The sequence below is a fragment of the Parasteatoda tepidariorum genome, chromosome 1, assembly GCF_043381705.1.
Source record: "Parasteatoda tepidariorum isolate YZ-2023 chromosome 1, CAS_Ptep_4.0, whole genome shotgun sequence".
NCBI lineage: Eukaryota > Metazoa > Arthropoda > Arachnida > Araneae > Theridiidae > Parasteatoda > Parasteatoda tepidariorum.
In genome coordinates this window covers 46,549,243-46,561,340 of record NC_092204.1, presented here as the reverse complement: position 1 = coordinate 46,561,340, position 12,098 = coordinate 46,549,243, and the positions used below count along the sequence as shown (strand labels likewise).

The 12,098-nt window shown below is 31.7% G+C and overlaps 2 protein-coding genes across 2 annotated transcripts in view; both read right to left on the bottom strand.

Moving 5' to 3' along the window:
* Positions 1-2,875: 2,875 nt before the first annotated feature.
* LOC122269479 (ATP-dependent DNA helicase PIF6-like) lies at positions 2,876-3,373 on the bottom strand. The gene has a single exon (XM_043042803.2). It carries the CDS (start codon positions 3,371-3,373, stop codon positions 2,876-2,878), a length of 498 nt encoding a protein of 165 aa, XP_042898737.1.
* A 440-nt stretch (positions 3,374-3,813) lies between these two features.
* The window catches only part of LOC107440395 (uncharacterized), a 25,832-nt gene continuing 17,547 nt past the window's right edge, over positions 3,814-12,098 (bottom strand). The window contains exon 2 of the mRNA XM_071185376.1: positions 3,814-7,382. Coding sequence (XP_071041477.1) covers positions 3,814-7,382 — 3,569 coding nt within the window. The remainder of the gene's footprint in view (positions 7,383-12,098) is intronic.

Here is a 12,098-nt window from a genome sequence, read left to right as displayed (position 1 = left end):
TAGATGTTTATTCAGAGAAAGTACGTTTTTGTGTCTGATTTCGTAACTTAATTAATAGTTAGCACTAATTAATTAGTAGATTTAAAGTCACCCCCAGGAACCATTAAGATTGACACTTAGTTTGTGAAAATCCGATCATTAGAACGAAAGTTATTCAGGGTGATTCGTTTTTTTTGCGGACTGTACGTCACATGAAAATATGTTATTTTTCTATAACTTACATAAAGCCATATCGTTGAAATTGATTTTCCTGTGGGAACAGAAAAAATATCCAATTAAAAATCTATTTTTATGTTGTCATTTTTCGGCCTTTTCAAAATTATTCATAACATAAATTATCGGTGTGACCTCTCTTAAAAAGCCGTGTTGTTACTAATACAAAATGAAAGTGCCAGGTCTTAAATTAGGCATTATCCTGGCACTTGAATGCCAAGAAATAATTTTAAGATGCATAATGTTTATAAACTACAGTGCTCTCTATAGAGTCATAATTATGGTTATTGAATGATTTATACATGCTATTGAGAGCGTAGATAGAACTTGTTCAACATTTTGATGGATTGCACAAATTGAACATTTGTAGTATTAACAAGAAACTTCGTTATTGTATGTATCTTTCTTTGTATTACCTCTAAGAGAACTTTAGGACAGGAGGAATCATTTTGGATAACAATGTATGGAAAAATAATATAAGGATAATCAGGTATTTGAACGTTTTTATTATTTTGCAGTTTAAGTTACGTTATGGGGCCATTCTATTCAATGATAGATATGCCGCAGTTCTGCTACAGCATTTATTCTTTATGGGGTAATCCAGACAGAAAAAAAGAGAATATAAGAAGAGGATCTGGTAATTATAAGACATTTTATATTTCTTTATAAAATGTTTTACCTTATTATTGCTACTCGGTTTTTTATTCAAAAAATATACCTTAACCAAACGCTTAATTTTTTATACCATGAATGAGATAGTTGTTAGAAATTACTTTATCTTTTAACTTTGTGGAAACTGTGAGGACTAAAGGAGAAAAAATCTGAGCTTCGTTGCCTTTTCTTGGATCTTTTTTGTTGCCTTTCTCACTTTAAAAAATGCTTTAGTTCAAGACTAAAAATATTCTGGTAAAATTACTGTAATGTAAAGTAATGGTATTTCTGGTTAAAAAAAAATTAAAAATTTTAAAAATTGCGATCACCACACGGCGATTACAGGTTACCCATTAGCAAAATGGTTGTAGTCTATTTTGTTTTTTGGAAAATCAGCTTTATTGTGTTTTCATCTTGGACATCTTTAACCGTTTATCCTGAGCTGCTCGGTACATAATTTCGCAGACATATTTTAATGCAGCTCAGACACTTTCTGTGTAAATTCTTTTGATGATTGAACAGAGATTGAACTGCCAATCGAGATCATTATTAACATTTTCGGATTGGTACAATGGTGTTTGAATGAGATTGTAAGCTGCATCATACGCCTGTTTCTGATTCAATAGTTTATACATGAAATGGGATTTCAAAACTATGTTTTTTTTTTCAATTTTACATGAATTGTGAATGTATCATTTATATTACGTGGAAGACAGACTATGGTCTTGTGGAAGTCATTGGGTAAGTTGACAATGGATCTTTTTTATCCCTAACTGGTGAACAACACCCAGTTCTCGTATTTGCAAGAAAGGGATTTTTAGAGCCATCAATCGCTTATCGGTAGGGTTCAATTCTGTCATCCACTTTAGTACTTTTGTGCGGAAGGGGCTTCTTTGCTTGCGTTTGCGAACGGAATCCTTTCATTTTTCCGTTTGTGTGTAACGCTTAAGGTATTCCCGTCGACGTTCTTTCACTTTGGCTTTTCAGCCTCGGTAAGCTTAGACCTTGGCACTGGTTTTTTTTTGCTTCAACACTAACCTTGGGGCCGTGTCAATTAGTTTGAGACCCTCTTTACAATACTATTTCGCCCGAAATAGTATTGAAAACGATCCAGTTTGAATTGTAGAATAAAATTTCTGATTCTTAATGAAAACATTAACAACAAAAATATCGTTCAAATGATGAAATTCTTTTTTATTCACAACTCAAGAAGTATTTATAGGATCTCTCTGGTTCCATATCTGAAAACAAAACTCTCCAACTTAATGCATAACAAATTTAAAAGTGAAAAGAAGAATTCTACAAAAAATATCAAACTGCAGCGATCGCCATAGCAACGCATGGAATGACGACGCATGCGCACTGTTTACTATTAATCTTGAACACAGGTGAAAAGTGTGATGACGTCCAAATAAGATGCGCACGCTATCAAACCCTAAATAGGACCCAATTTGAAAATGAGCAGAAAAAACTCGTTATGGTTGCTAAAACCAAAATACATGGCATTCAAACCATTCACTTGGCAAACCATTAATTGTGAGTTTGATTGTGAGTTAAGTTTGCAGCAAGTTTCAATCATATTTTATTTCTTATTAGCCGCTTAAGGCGGCCAGCTGTCCTCCACGCTAAAGGTTTTCACAAATAAAGTTTTTTAAAACATAGCAAGAAATCTGAAGATTAGTGGATCTGAAATTAGTGTTCCTGTCCTGCAATTTTGTCTTCATATCCAGTTCTGCTGCAGATGTGTTATAGCTCTTGAGGATGTTTGAAGATGTAACTTTGCTATGGTAATCTAAGGCCTATGGTAACCTAACCTATAATATAACTATCAGGTGGAGACTTGTTTTTTTTTTTTAAAAAGGCCTCAGAAATTGTAAAAACATACAGAAGTTGCTTTCGAAATCATCATTGGCCAATAGCTGAAAATTAAAACGCAGTTAATAACATATTTAAGAAACGGCAATAAAATAAAACTTGTGTCAGTCAGCATACATATAGTATATAATTCTTCTTATTCTTGTAAAACTTCTTTGTAAACAATATTTTTAGTTTTTCCATTTGGTGCCAATAAATATAAGTTCTTTCCATCACCAACTCTTGAGCAGCCAACATAAAGCTGTCCATGTGAAACGCAAGGCTTCTGCAAGTCAAGACCAACGACTTTTAAAGATTGTCCCTGAGATTTATTTATACTCATCGCAAAACTAAGTCGAACAGGAAACTGAAGTCGTTTAAACTGAAATGGATTGTCTGAAGATATGATGGGGATGCGAGGAATAAGCACACTATTTCCTGTTGACTGTCCTGTTATAATCATAGCTTCAATAACATTAGGCATCAATTTTTTCACAATCAATCTTGTTCCATTACACAATGCAGGTGGATCCAAATTTCTTAAAAGCGTAATTGGTGCCCCAATTTTCAATTCTAATTTATGTGCAGGCACTCCAGGTGGTTCCAATGAGTTCAAAAATTCTGTCGGATAGTTGACAACATGATCTATTTCCATGACAGCGTCGATCGACTTGTAAATTTACAGAGCACCAGGTAATTTTTTTAAAAGTTTGTTATTTATCACGTTAACAATATCATTTGTTGGAGAAAGGATAGATCTTTCACATAGCCATTGAGGGTTGCAGTAATTTTCATGAATATTAGGAAAAACTATTTCTTTGAGTTCGTCGGTTGTAGCAACACGATTTCCAATATTTTTCACATCTATAAGCCCTTCTTTATCGCCACTAATATCACCATTTCCAAGTCTTAGAAGATTGTTGGCAAATTCCTGAGCAAAGACTTCTCCTGTTAAATGAACTCGCATATTTGTTTTCAGCCGCAGTCTTTGAACATTTGTCCAAATGTAAGATGACTTTATACATGCATGTATTTCATCTGCCTTTGTCCCACGTTCTATTACGGGAAGTGTTTGTCGAAAATCACCAGATAAAACTAAAGTTGCACCCCCATACACTTGTTGTTTTTTAAAAGGTCTTGCATAGTGTTATCCAGGGCTTCTAAAGCAGCTTTATGTGACATAGTGCACTCATCCCAAACTTTTAGTTTACATCTTCTAAGAACATCAGCTTTGTCTGAGCTTCTGGAAATATTGCAGGTAGGATGCTCGATGATTGATAAATTTAAAGGTAATTTGAACACTGAATGAGCTGTTCGTCCACCAGACAAAAGAGTTGCAGCAATACCAGAGGATGCAACAGCAAGTGCAATCTTATTTCTTTGTCTCACTTTTGCTAAAATCAGATTTATGAGATAAGTTTTTCCTGTTCCACCAGGTGCATCCACAAAAAATATTCCACCGACGTCATTAAACACAGCAAATAAGATTTTCTCCAAAGCTTCCTTCTGGTCTTGAACCAGATTTGGCTCATTCGAATCAATGTATGATGTCATTTCATCTGTATTGTAATTTGTTGCCCTCAAAATTTCTCTGTTTAAGTCAATGGTATCTGTTTGTTGTAGCAAAGGAAGTCCATAAGTTTTTAAACCAGAACCACCCAATTCTTTGACCTTGTTTTCAAGAAGAATTAATGCCTGATTGAAGATGGCATCATCATAATTTGAATCCATGTCAGTACTTCTAATCCTGGCCTGGTGCAAAACATCTTCAAGCATATTTTCTCTTTGTAAATTCCACAATTCCAGAAGGTTAGCAATAGAACATGTTTGCAACATAATTGCAAATAAATTACGCAGCATTTCAGGTGATCGAACAACAACAGCTTCTTCTAACGTGCTTTTCCAGTGCGAGTCATTTTCAAGAAGTTCTCTTACCAGGCAAGCCTGCTTAAATGTTTCGCATTTTATTTCTCCAAAAGTCTTTAAGTCATTGAAAGATGTAGGTCCGTGCACCTCATGAAGCAGCAGTCGAAGATGAAAACATTCTGAATTGTTAGGATGAATAGTGTAGACGCGACCAGGTGCATCACTTGATTTAATTCCTTTGTTTGCAGATACTATCTGACCAGATTTCCACCGAACCCACTTTTTGCTGCTTGCAGACCATGTATAGTACTTCGGCAATTGATTATACAACAAAGTGTGAGCAAAATCATCGTTCTGACATAAGCTAAAGAAAGAAGTAAGTGTTGTGACTGGTGGAGCTTGAGCTCTTTCCCGTGCGTTTTCTGATGTGAAATAAACTCGCTGGCCATTCTCTAAGTGTACACTTAAATGAACAACTGTTGGATGCCTTTCATGTATAGGGAAACCCAAAATACGCCACACTGCCTCATTGCTACTGATGTATCGTCCTATTTCATAATGCTGTACTTCATCATGCACACTTTCGTCGTTGGCAATGTTAAATACAGCCATATCAGATCCTTTGTTTACGTATTTGCAAACATATTTTATAGATTTTATCGAATTACAAAATTCCACATTAATATGGGCATTAAAAGTTTTTGACAACAATGGACAAAAAGGAACTACCCATCTATTATCAATAACAATATCAGAACTCCGTACTTTTTTAACTGTCGTATAACCACCATCCTCTGGACTCTGTCGACGATACAGGGGATATCCATCTTCCCCTGTTTGTGTTTCTTTCAAAAAATTTCGAGGATACCTCTTCGTACATTTTCCATCTTTCATGCAAGGAGACTGTTGATTCAGGATCCCACAAGGGCCATGTATCATTTGCGTCTTAATAACATCATGCAAAACTGGATCAATTTTTGGATCTGGTATTTCTGCACTTATTACATTATCTATGCTATGAACATGGATTTTTTCATGCAGCCAAATTAAGATATGAGCATGTGGGAGACCACGTTTTTGCCACTCTATTGTGTACATAAAACATTGAACAGAGCCAAATACTTTTCCTTTGTTGATGAGAATCATAAGAGCTCTTAGTTTAAGATGAAAAACTCTTGCTAGCAAATCATGTCGATCGTGACTTCTCTGCCTAGGCATTAATTCATTGGTAACCTCCTGCCACTGAGGATTACAGGTGAATGTAATAAACAAATCAGGCTTCCCGTAATTTCTAACATATGTCATCGCATCTTGAGTTCGCTCATGCATGTAGCGTGGACCACCAGTAAATGTAGAAGGTAAAATTACCATTTTACCTATATCATGAACACTCCCGTCTCTGTTTAGGGCATCCTTGAGATGAACATACTCTTCAACACGTAGTTTCTTCTGGTTCAAGCGTACAAACCTCAGTCGCTCAGATTCAATTTTTGCGAACATGTCCACAATAAATTGATTAAAAAGTTCCTTGCATCTCAAAATAATATTGAAATTTGCAGCTCGAAACATAATTCGATAGGCATAAAAATCCATTGCTGAAATTTTCTTAGAAGTCGGGAAGCCAGTAGTTGGGTTTACTTGCCTTAGTTCAAAATGGTAGCCGTCTTCACCTTGCCAGAACATCAAAGGATACTGCAATGCATCATATGCTCGGTGTGTTTCTGCAATTTTTTTAATTTCATTACTTTTTAATTCCAATACTATATCTCTGCTGCTGTATACATCACCTGCAAGAATAACTGCCACCTCCGATGTATTTGGAGCATTAAATCGTCTTTCATGCTGACCGACAGGTGTTTTATCTGCCTGAATTATAACTTTTAATTCAGGAGTCATTTTCTCCATGGCCAACTTAAAACTTCTCACGTAATTATTGTGTTCATGCAACATTTCTTGCAAACTTGAAACTAATGCTTGTTTTGCTTTCAAAACATTCCTGCAACGTTGTTCGGATTGCTTTTCCTGATCACCTACAAAGTATAATTGAAGAAAATTTGGCTTATCATTTATTTGTGGTTGTAGGCTTCCTATTCTGTGGTACACTTGTCCCTGAACTTTGAAAGTAGGCATAAAGCCTTGTTCCCGAATTTCACTCCCAGATCCAAATGATGTCATCTGAAAGCATGAATTGTATCTTCTGATGTTACTCTGAAAATGTACTGTTTCAATTGAAGAATCTGTTAACAATGCCAGTAGAGGTTCAGGAGGTGTTTGAAGTTCACATAGCTTAATTTTTCCATTGCTACAACACATACTTGGTGTTTCACCTTTCCATTTTAATGCCTGGCAAGAAATGCATTCTGTTGCCATTCCGCCAATTTCTATCAATGGATCTGATGCATAACATAAAGATGGGTTGTACATAAATGCAGAGTTTTCCTTGTCTTGCCACAAATGCAATCGAGCTTGGGATGTTGAAGCACGATTTTCTTCTAGCCTTCTTCGACGTTCCTGGGATGTTTCTCGGGTCCTTGCATTTCTGGTTGAGACACGATTATTTTCTAATCTTCTTCCGCGTTCTTCAGATGTTTCTCGGGTCCTTGCATTTCTGGTTGAGACACGATCATTTTCTAATCTTCTTCCGCGTTCTTCAGATGTTTCTTGGGTCCTTGCATTTCTGGTTGAGACACGATTATTTTCTAATCTTCTTCCGCGTTCTTCAGATGTTTCTCGGGTCCTTGCATTTCTGGTTGAGACACGATCATTTTCTAATCTTCTTCCGCGTTCTTCAGATGTTTCTNGCCATGTGTAATTGTTTTTTAATTATTGCACGATACACTCTCAGAATATCATACTAATTATTTACTAGTGGAATATCTATTTTGTAATATTTTTTTTACAAATCTTATAAAAAAGATTGTCATCAGTAAGTGTGTCTCTTCGAAAAGCTTAATATTTGAAAATATTTTTCTTTTTAATAATGTACAAAAAATAAAATTATTTTTGAAAATTACAAATAATATTTTAAAGTTTTACAATTTTAAGAATAGAAATTCCTTGCTAAATATTTTGTAATTTTTTTTACTAGTACTTTACAATTGTCCTTATTTAAATACTTGGCTAAATTATCTTTTCCCATTTTTATATAAATAAGTCGCTTGTATCTAAATAATCGCAGTAGTTATGTTTTCATTATTTCAGCTTTAAATTTCTATCATATGGTTCTGAAGGAATTCGTTAAAACCTATTTTAAAAAAGCAATTTTATGAATATGCCAATAAAATTATTATTTCCATATTTCTCTCTTTTCTGACATGATATAAAGTATTATTTGTCTCGTAATCGTTTTTTTTTTATTAAAATATTTTTTTTTTTACTTTCTAATCCAATTAATTTCCGATCCAAATAATCTAATTATTTTCTATTCCAATTAAATCGGATATTTCATTACATATTTGAAAATAATAAATTATACACTTGAATGAGTTTTATGCTTTTGACCTTAATAGTTATCCTGAATCATGATTTGAAATTGAAATAAAAAATTTCTTTTTAAGTCATTTTCTATAATGAACTGCTAATCATATAGCTTCATGAAAAACATCAAATATTTCTACATGTTCTTTTTAATGAGTTATAAAGTGATAAATAACATTGATTTATTCTCTTGAAAAAAGAAAAATTAACCACTTAAAAATATTAAATTGCTTATAAGTTAGCTAAAGCAAAAATATATCATTTTTCTCAAAAAAGATTTTAACTCTGTCTAATAGTTTTCTCTTTATACGAATTTGATCATCGACACTTCCAAAGATGACGTCAAAAATTTACTGAGAGACCTTGACTGCCAGTGGCTATGATTAAAGCTAGCTGACGAAAATCAGAACAGGAATACTAAATGTAGAATGCATGTTAAAATCATCTTCCAGAAAGGTTAAGTGTTAAGGAATCATTATAAAATTATTGCATTTTTAAATAAATAACACTAAATGCATTAAAAAAGAATTTTGAATGGTTTTGTTAAAGTAATACTATTTTACGGTAGGTTCATAAATAATATTATTGGAAAAACTAAATCGAATCGCTTAAGATAGATGAAAAATCGTTAAATTTTTGATCAAACGGAGACATGAGAATATCGTTATCCACTACGGGAGATTGAAACCGATATGCGATTAAATACTGAACAGATTATAGAATTTGTTTTCTGCGAAAAAACTATCTCCTATATTTAAGACTAACAAAATAAATGCAATAAGTATACTTACTTACATATCCAGAAGGCAAATTATTTTTTGTAAAATATATTTAATATCAATTTAAGGATACAGAGATTTCGTTTAAAGTCTTCAGTGTCGCATTGAATGTAGAAAAAAATTAATACAGAGAACTTGTAATTGACAGAAAGAATTTATATATTTATTAAAATTGAATTTAATGATCAAAGATATTTCTCATATTTAACTCAATATTTGAAGTATTAAAAATTAACGACATTTAACCAAAGGCTAAAAATGAAAAATGAAATAAAATGAAATAGCATATCCTTAACTTTTTCTTTGGTTATGAAAAATAACGATAATGTCTTATAAAGCAGAGATCTGAAAATGATAAAAAGTAACTTCTAAGAAACATTTTTGTGTTAATATAGTATTTAGAACTGTGAATTTTGCTGTTAACTATTTGTTATTGTTTTTGTTTTTTTAAAATTGTAATTGCATCACTTATAAAAGTAGCTTCAGCGGGAGACTTTCTTTTAACCTCCTTTCCGAAGTAGTTATGATTAAAAATGGCATACTGTGAAATTTTCATACCAAAATTATCGCTTCACAAACTAAATACCTCTATTACTTTTCTGTATTATTTTATAATTATATTTAAAGTTTCGGAAATTAGAATCTAAATTAAATTATATTTGCAAGTCTTTCATTTGAATTGCTGGCGTACCAAACAAAACTACAATTATCTCTAGCTCTGATGAATCTGCAAAATATTTTTCTAATAAATACATTAAAAATAGAATCGAGTAACAGATCAATGTAAACAACGTATTGTTTTATCATTGAAAATATAAAATAAAATATATAAGCCTGTTTCTCTAATCTTTGTAACTTTCGTAAATTAAAACAAAATGGAAATTTTGACTATGAGACTAGTAATTAAATTATTTGTCTCAGACGGTATCTTTGTTAAATTCCGAGATTACTGTCTTGACGGTAATCTCTTAATTTATTTGACTGTTTGTTATTTAATTGTTTGCAGAATGCTTAAGCATTAAGCTCAGTCTTGAAAAAAGTTACGAACATTCGCAATGAAAAAATTAAAAAAAAAGGATTCATAAAAAAAATTAAATAAATCCATAAAAATGCATATAAATAAGCAATAAAAGTATCATATACATAATAAAAAGTCAAATAAATTCAATTTTGCAATAGCATTTGTGTATAACAGGGGTGGCGAACCTTTATGCACCAACGTGACATTTTTCTAAAAAATTGTTTAATTTGGTCATAGACGTGCCGTCAAACAATTTTGACTTCGTGATTATTGGGAAAATAATAACACTAAATACTGTCAACTCAAAACTCTTTATTTACTGTGGAAAAGAATACCTTTCGCAATGTCTCAATTATACACGTAATTCAACTTAAAGTAACATCAGTGTGACTTCTGTTGTTGCAGATNAATTTTGACTTCGTGATTATTGGGAAAATAATAACACTAAATACTATCAACTCAAAACTCTTTATTTACTATGGAAAAGAATACCTTTCGCAATGTCTCAATTATACGCGTAATTCAACTTAAAGTAACATCAGTGTGACTTCTGTTGTTGCAGATTAGATGACAAATAACTTATATTAGGTTGTAAGATGTTATTTTAAGCAGGTCTGTTAAATTTTTTTTGCTGATTATTTATTGTTAGCTTGTTTTTTATGGTAATTAGTTGTCTTTTGGCATTAATTGTAATTTTTTTGTCAATTATTGTTTATTTTTTTATGTTTGTTTTTGTGAATTTTAATTTAATTGGTAAATTGCTTCACAGTGAACTTCGTGATCGGTGGCGTGCCCAAAATATTATGTGGCGTGCCATAAGTGACACGCGTGCCATTGGTTCGCCATCCCTGGTGTATAACAATTTCAAAATATTTAATGCTAGTGTAAGTGCACAAAAAAACTAAAATCTTAGTATATTCAGATCTGAACATGGGATTTTAATTAACTGGGACTTAATTTGAATGGTTTGGAATAATAAACTAACTTTATGTTAGTTAATATTTGCAGGCGACACTTTAAAAAAAGAAATCACACAAAAATATAACCCTGTTTTAATTGGCATGCTTTTTGTTCAATGGAATTAGAATTTTGATCCTCAAAATACGGAGGAATTTTGAATCAGACAAATATATTCCTATATTTCAGACAGGAGAGTGTCTGAATTTTAGCCCCCATTACGCTAATTTTCTTTTTTACGTATTTCGCAATTTAAAAGAGGTTGTATTTTTAAAAGTTGATTTTTAAAAAATTATTCAACCGGTTCAATTCGAATTTTTATTTTGACATTTTAAATGATGCAGCTCAAATTGGTGTAAAATTTAGTTTATCTTACTATTTCAAAAATAGGGTAAAATCTTTTTCACGATAGGTAGGTAGATAAAAAAACTAATATATAATTACTCATTAAATAAATTTTTACATAGAAGGGAATTTTATAAAATTTATTAGTGAATTTATTAAATATTATATAAATATATAATATTTGTTTTCGTCTATGAATTTGGAACTAAGAAGTACCTCCGAACTGATTTATTAGAATATTTAAGGTTAGGATCTCTAACTAATACACTGATGGTCAAATCTACCAGAATATAGTAAAATTTACCATTTTTCTCCGTCTACAGAAGCACCAAAGCCTTCAGTAATTTTACCACAGTGCTTTGGCAATAGAATTTGGTGAAATTAACAATAAATTACAACTTAATAATGTAAGATAAAAATTGCTAAACGTGATATGTTTTTTTTAAATTTTATCTTGATACCTTTGAGCAAAGCAGAAAAACCATTTATTTGGTTAAATTCAGTTTTCAGTTTTGTATTCGTTTCTAAATATGTGGTTAATATAAAAAAATAATTTTAAAACCAGGACTTACAGTAAGTGGTTATCATATGAACAGAAAAATTATGAAATGAATGATTTGAAAATCGATTATTTTGGTTTTATAACTAGAATTAGGTTGTTTTTTTTAAATCATACAGTTCAGTAATTTAGCTAAAATATTTTTTTCAGTAGGGGAGAGTGGGGTCAATTGTAACATTTTTTACTTAACAACTTTAACTAACAAAAAATCCAATATATTATTAGTTATTATATAGATATTATATTATTACAATATATTATTAATTGACAGACTAGTAAAGTAGACTATCCTCTACTGGAAAAAAATACCTTATTTTAAATGTTATTATATTAGTTATTAACAATTTTTGACAGTCGTGATTACGTATTGGACAGA

Excerpts from the sequence above, each read along its gene's own strand:
- LOC122269479 (XM_043042803.2), bottom strand. The coding sequence starts at position 3,373 with ATGGAAATAGATCATGTTGTCAACTATCCGACAGAATTTTTGAACTCA.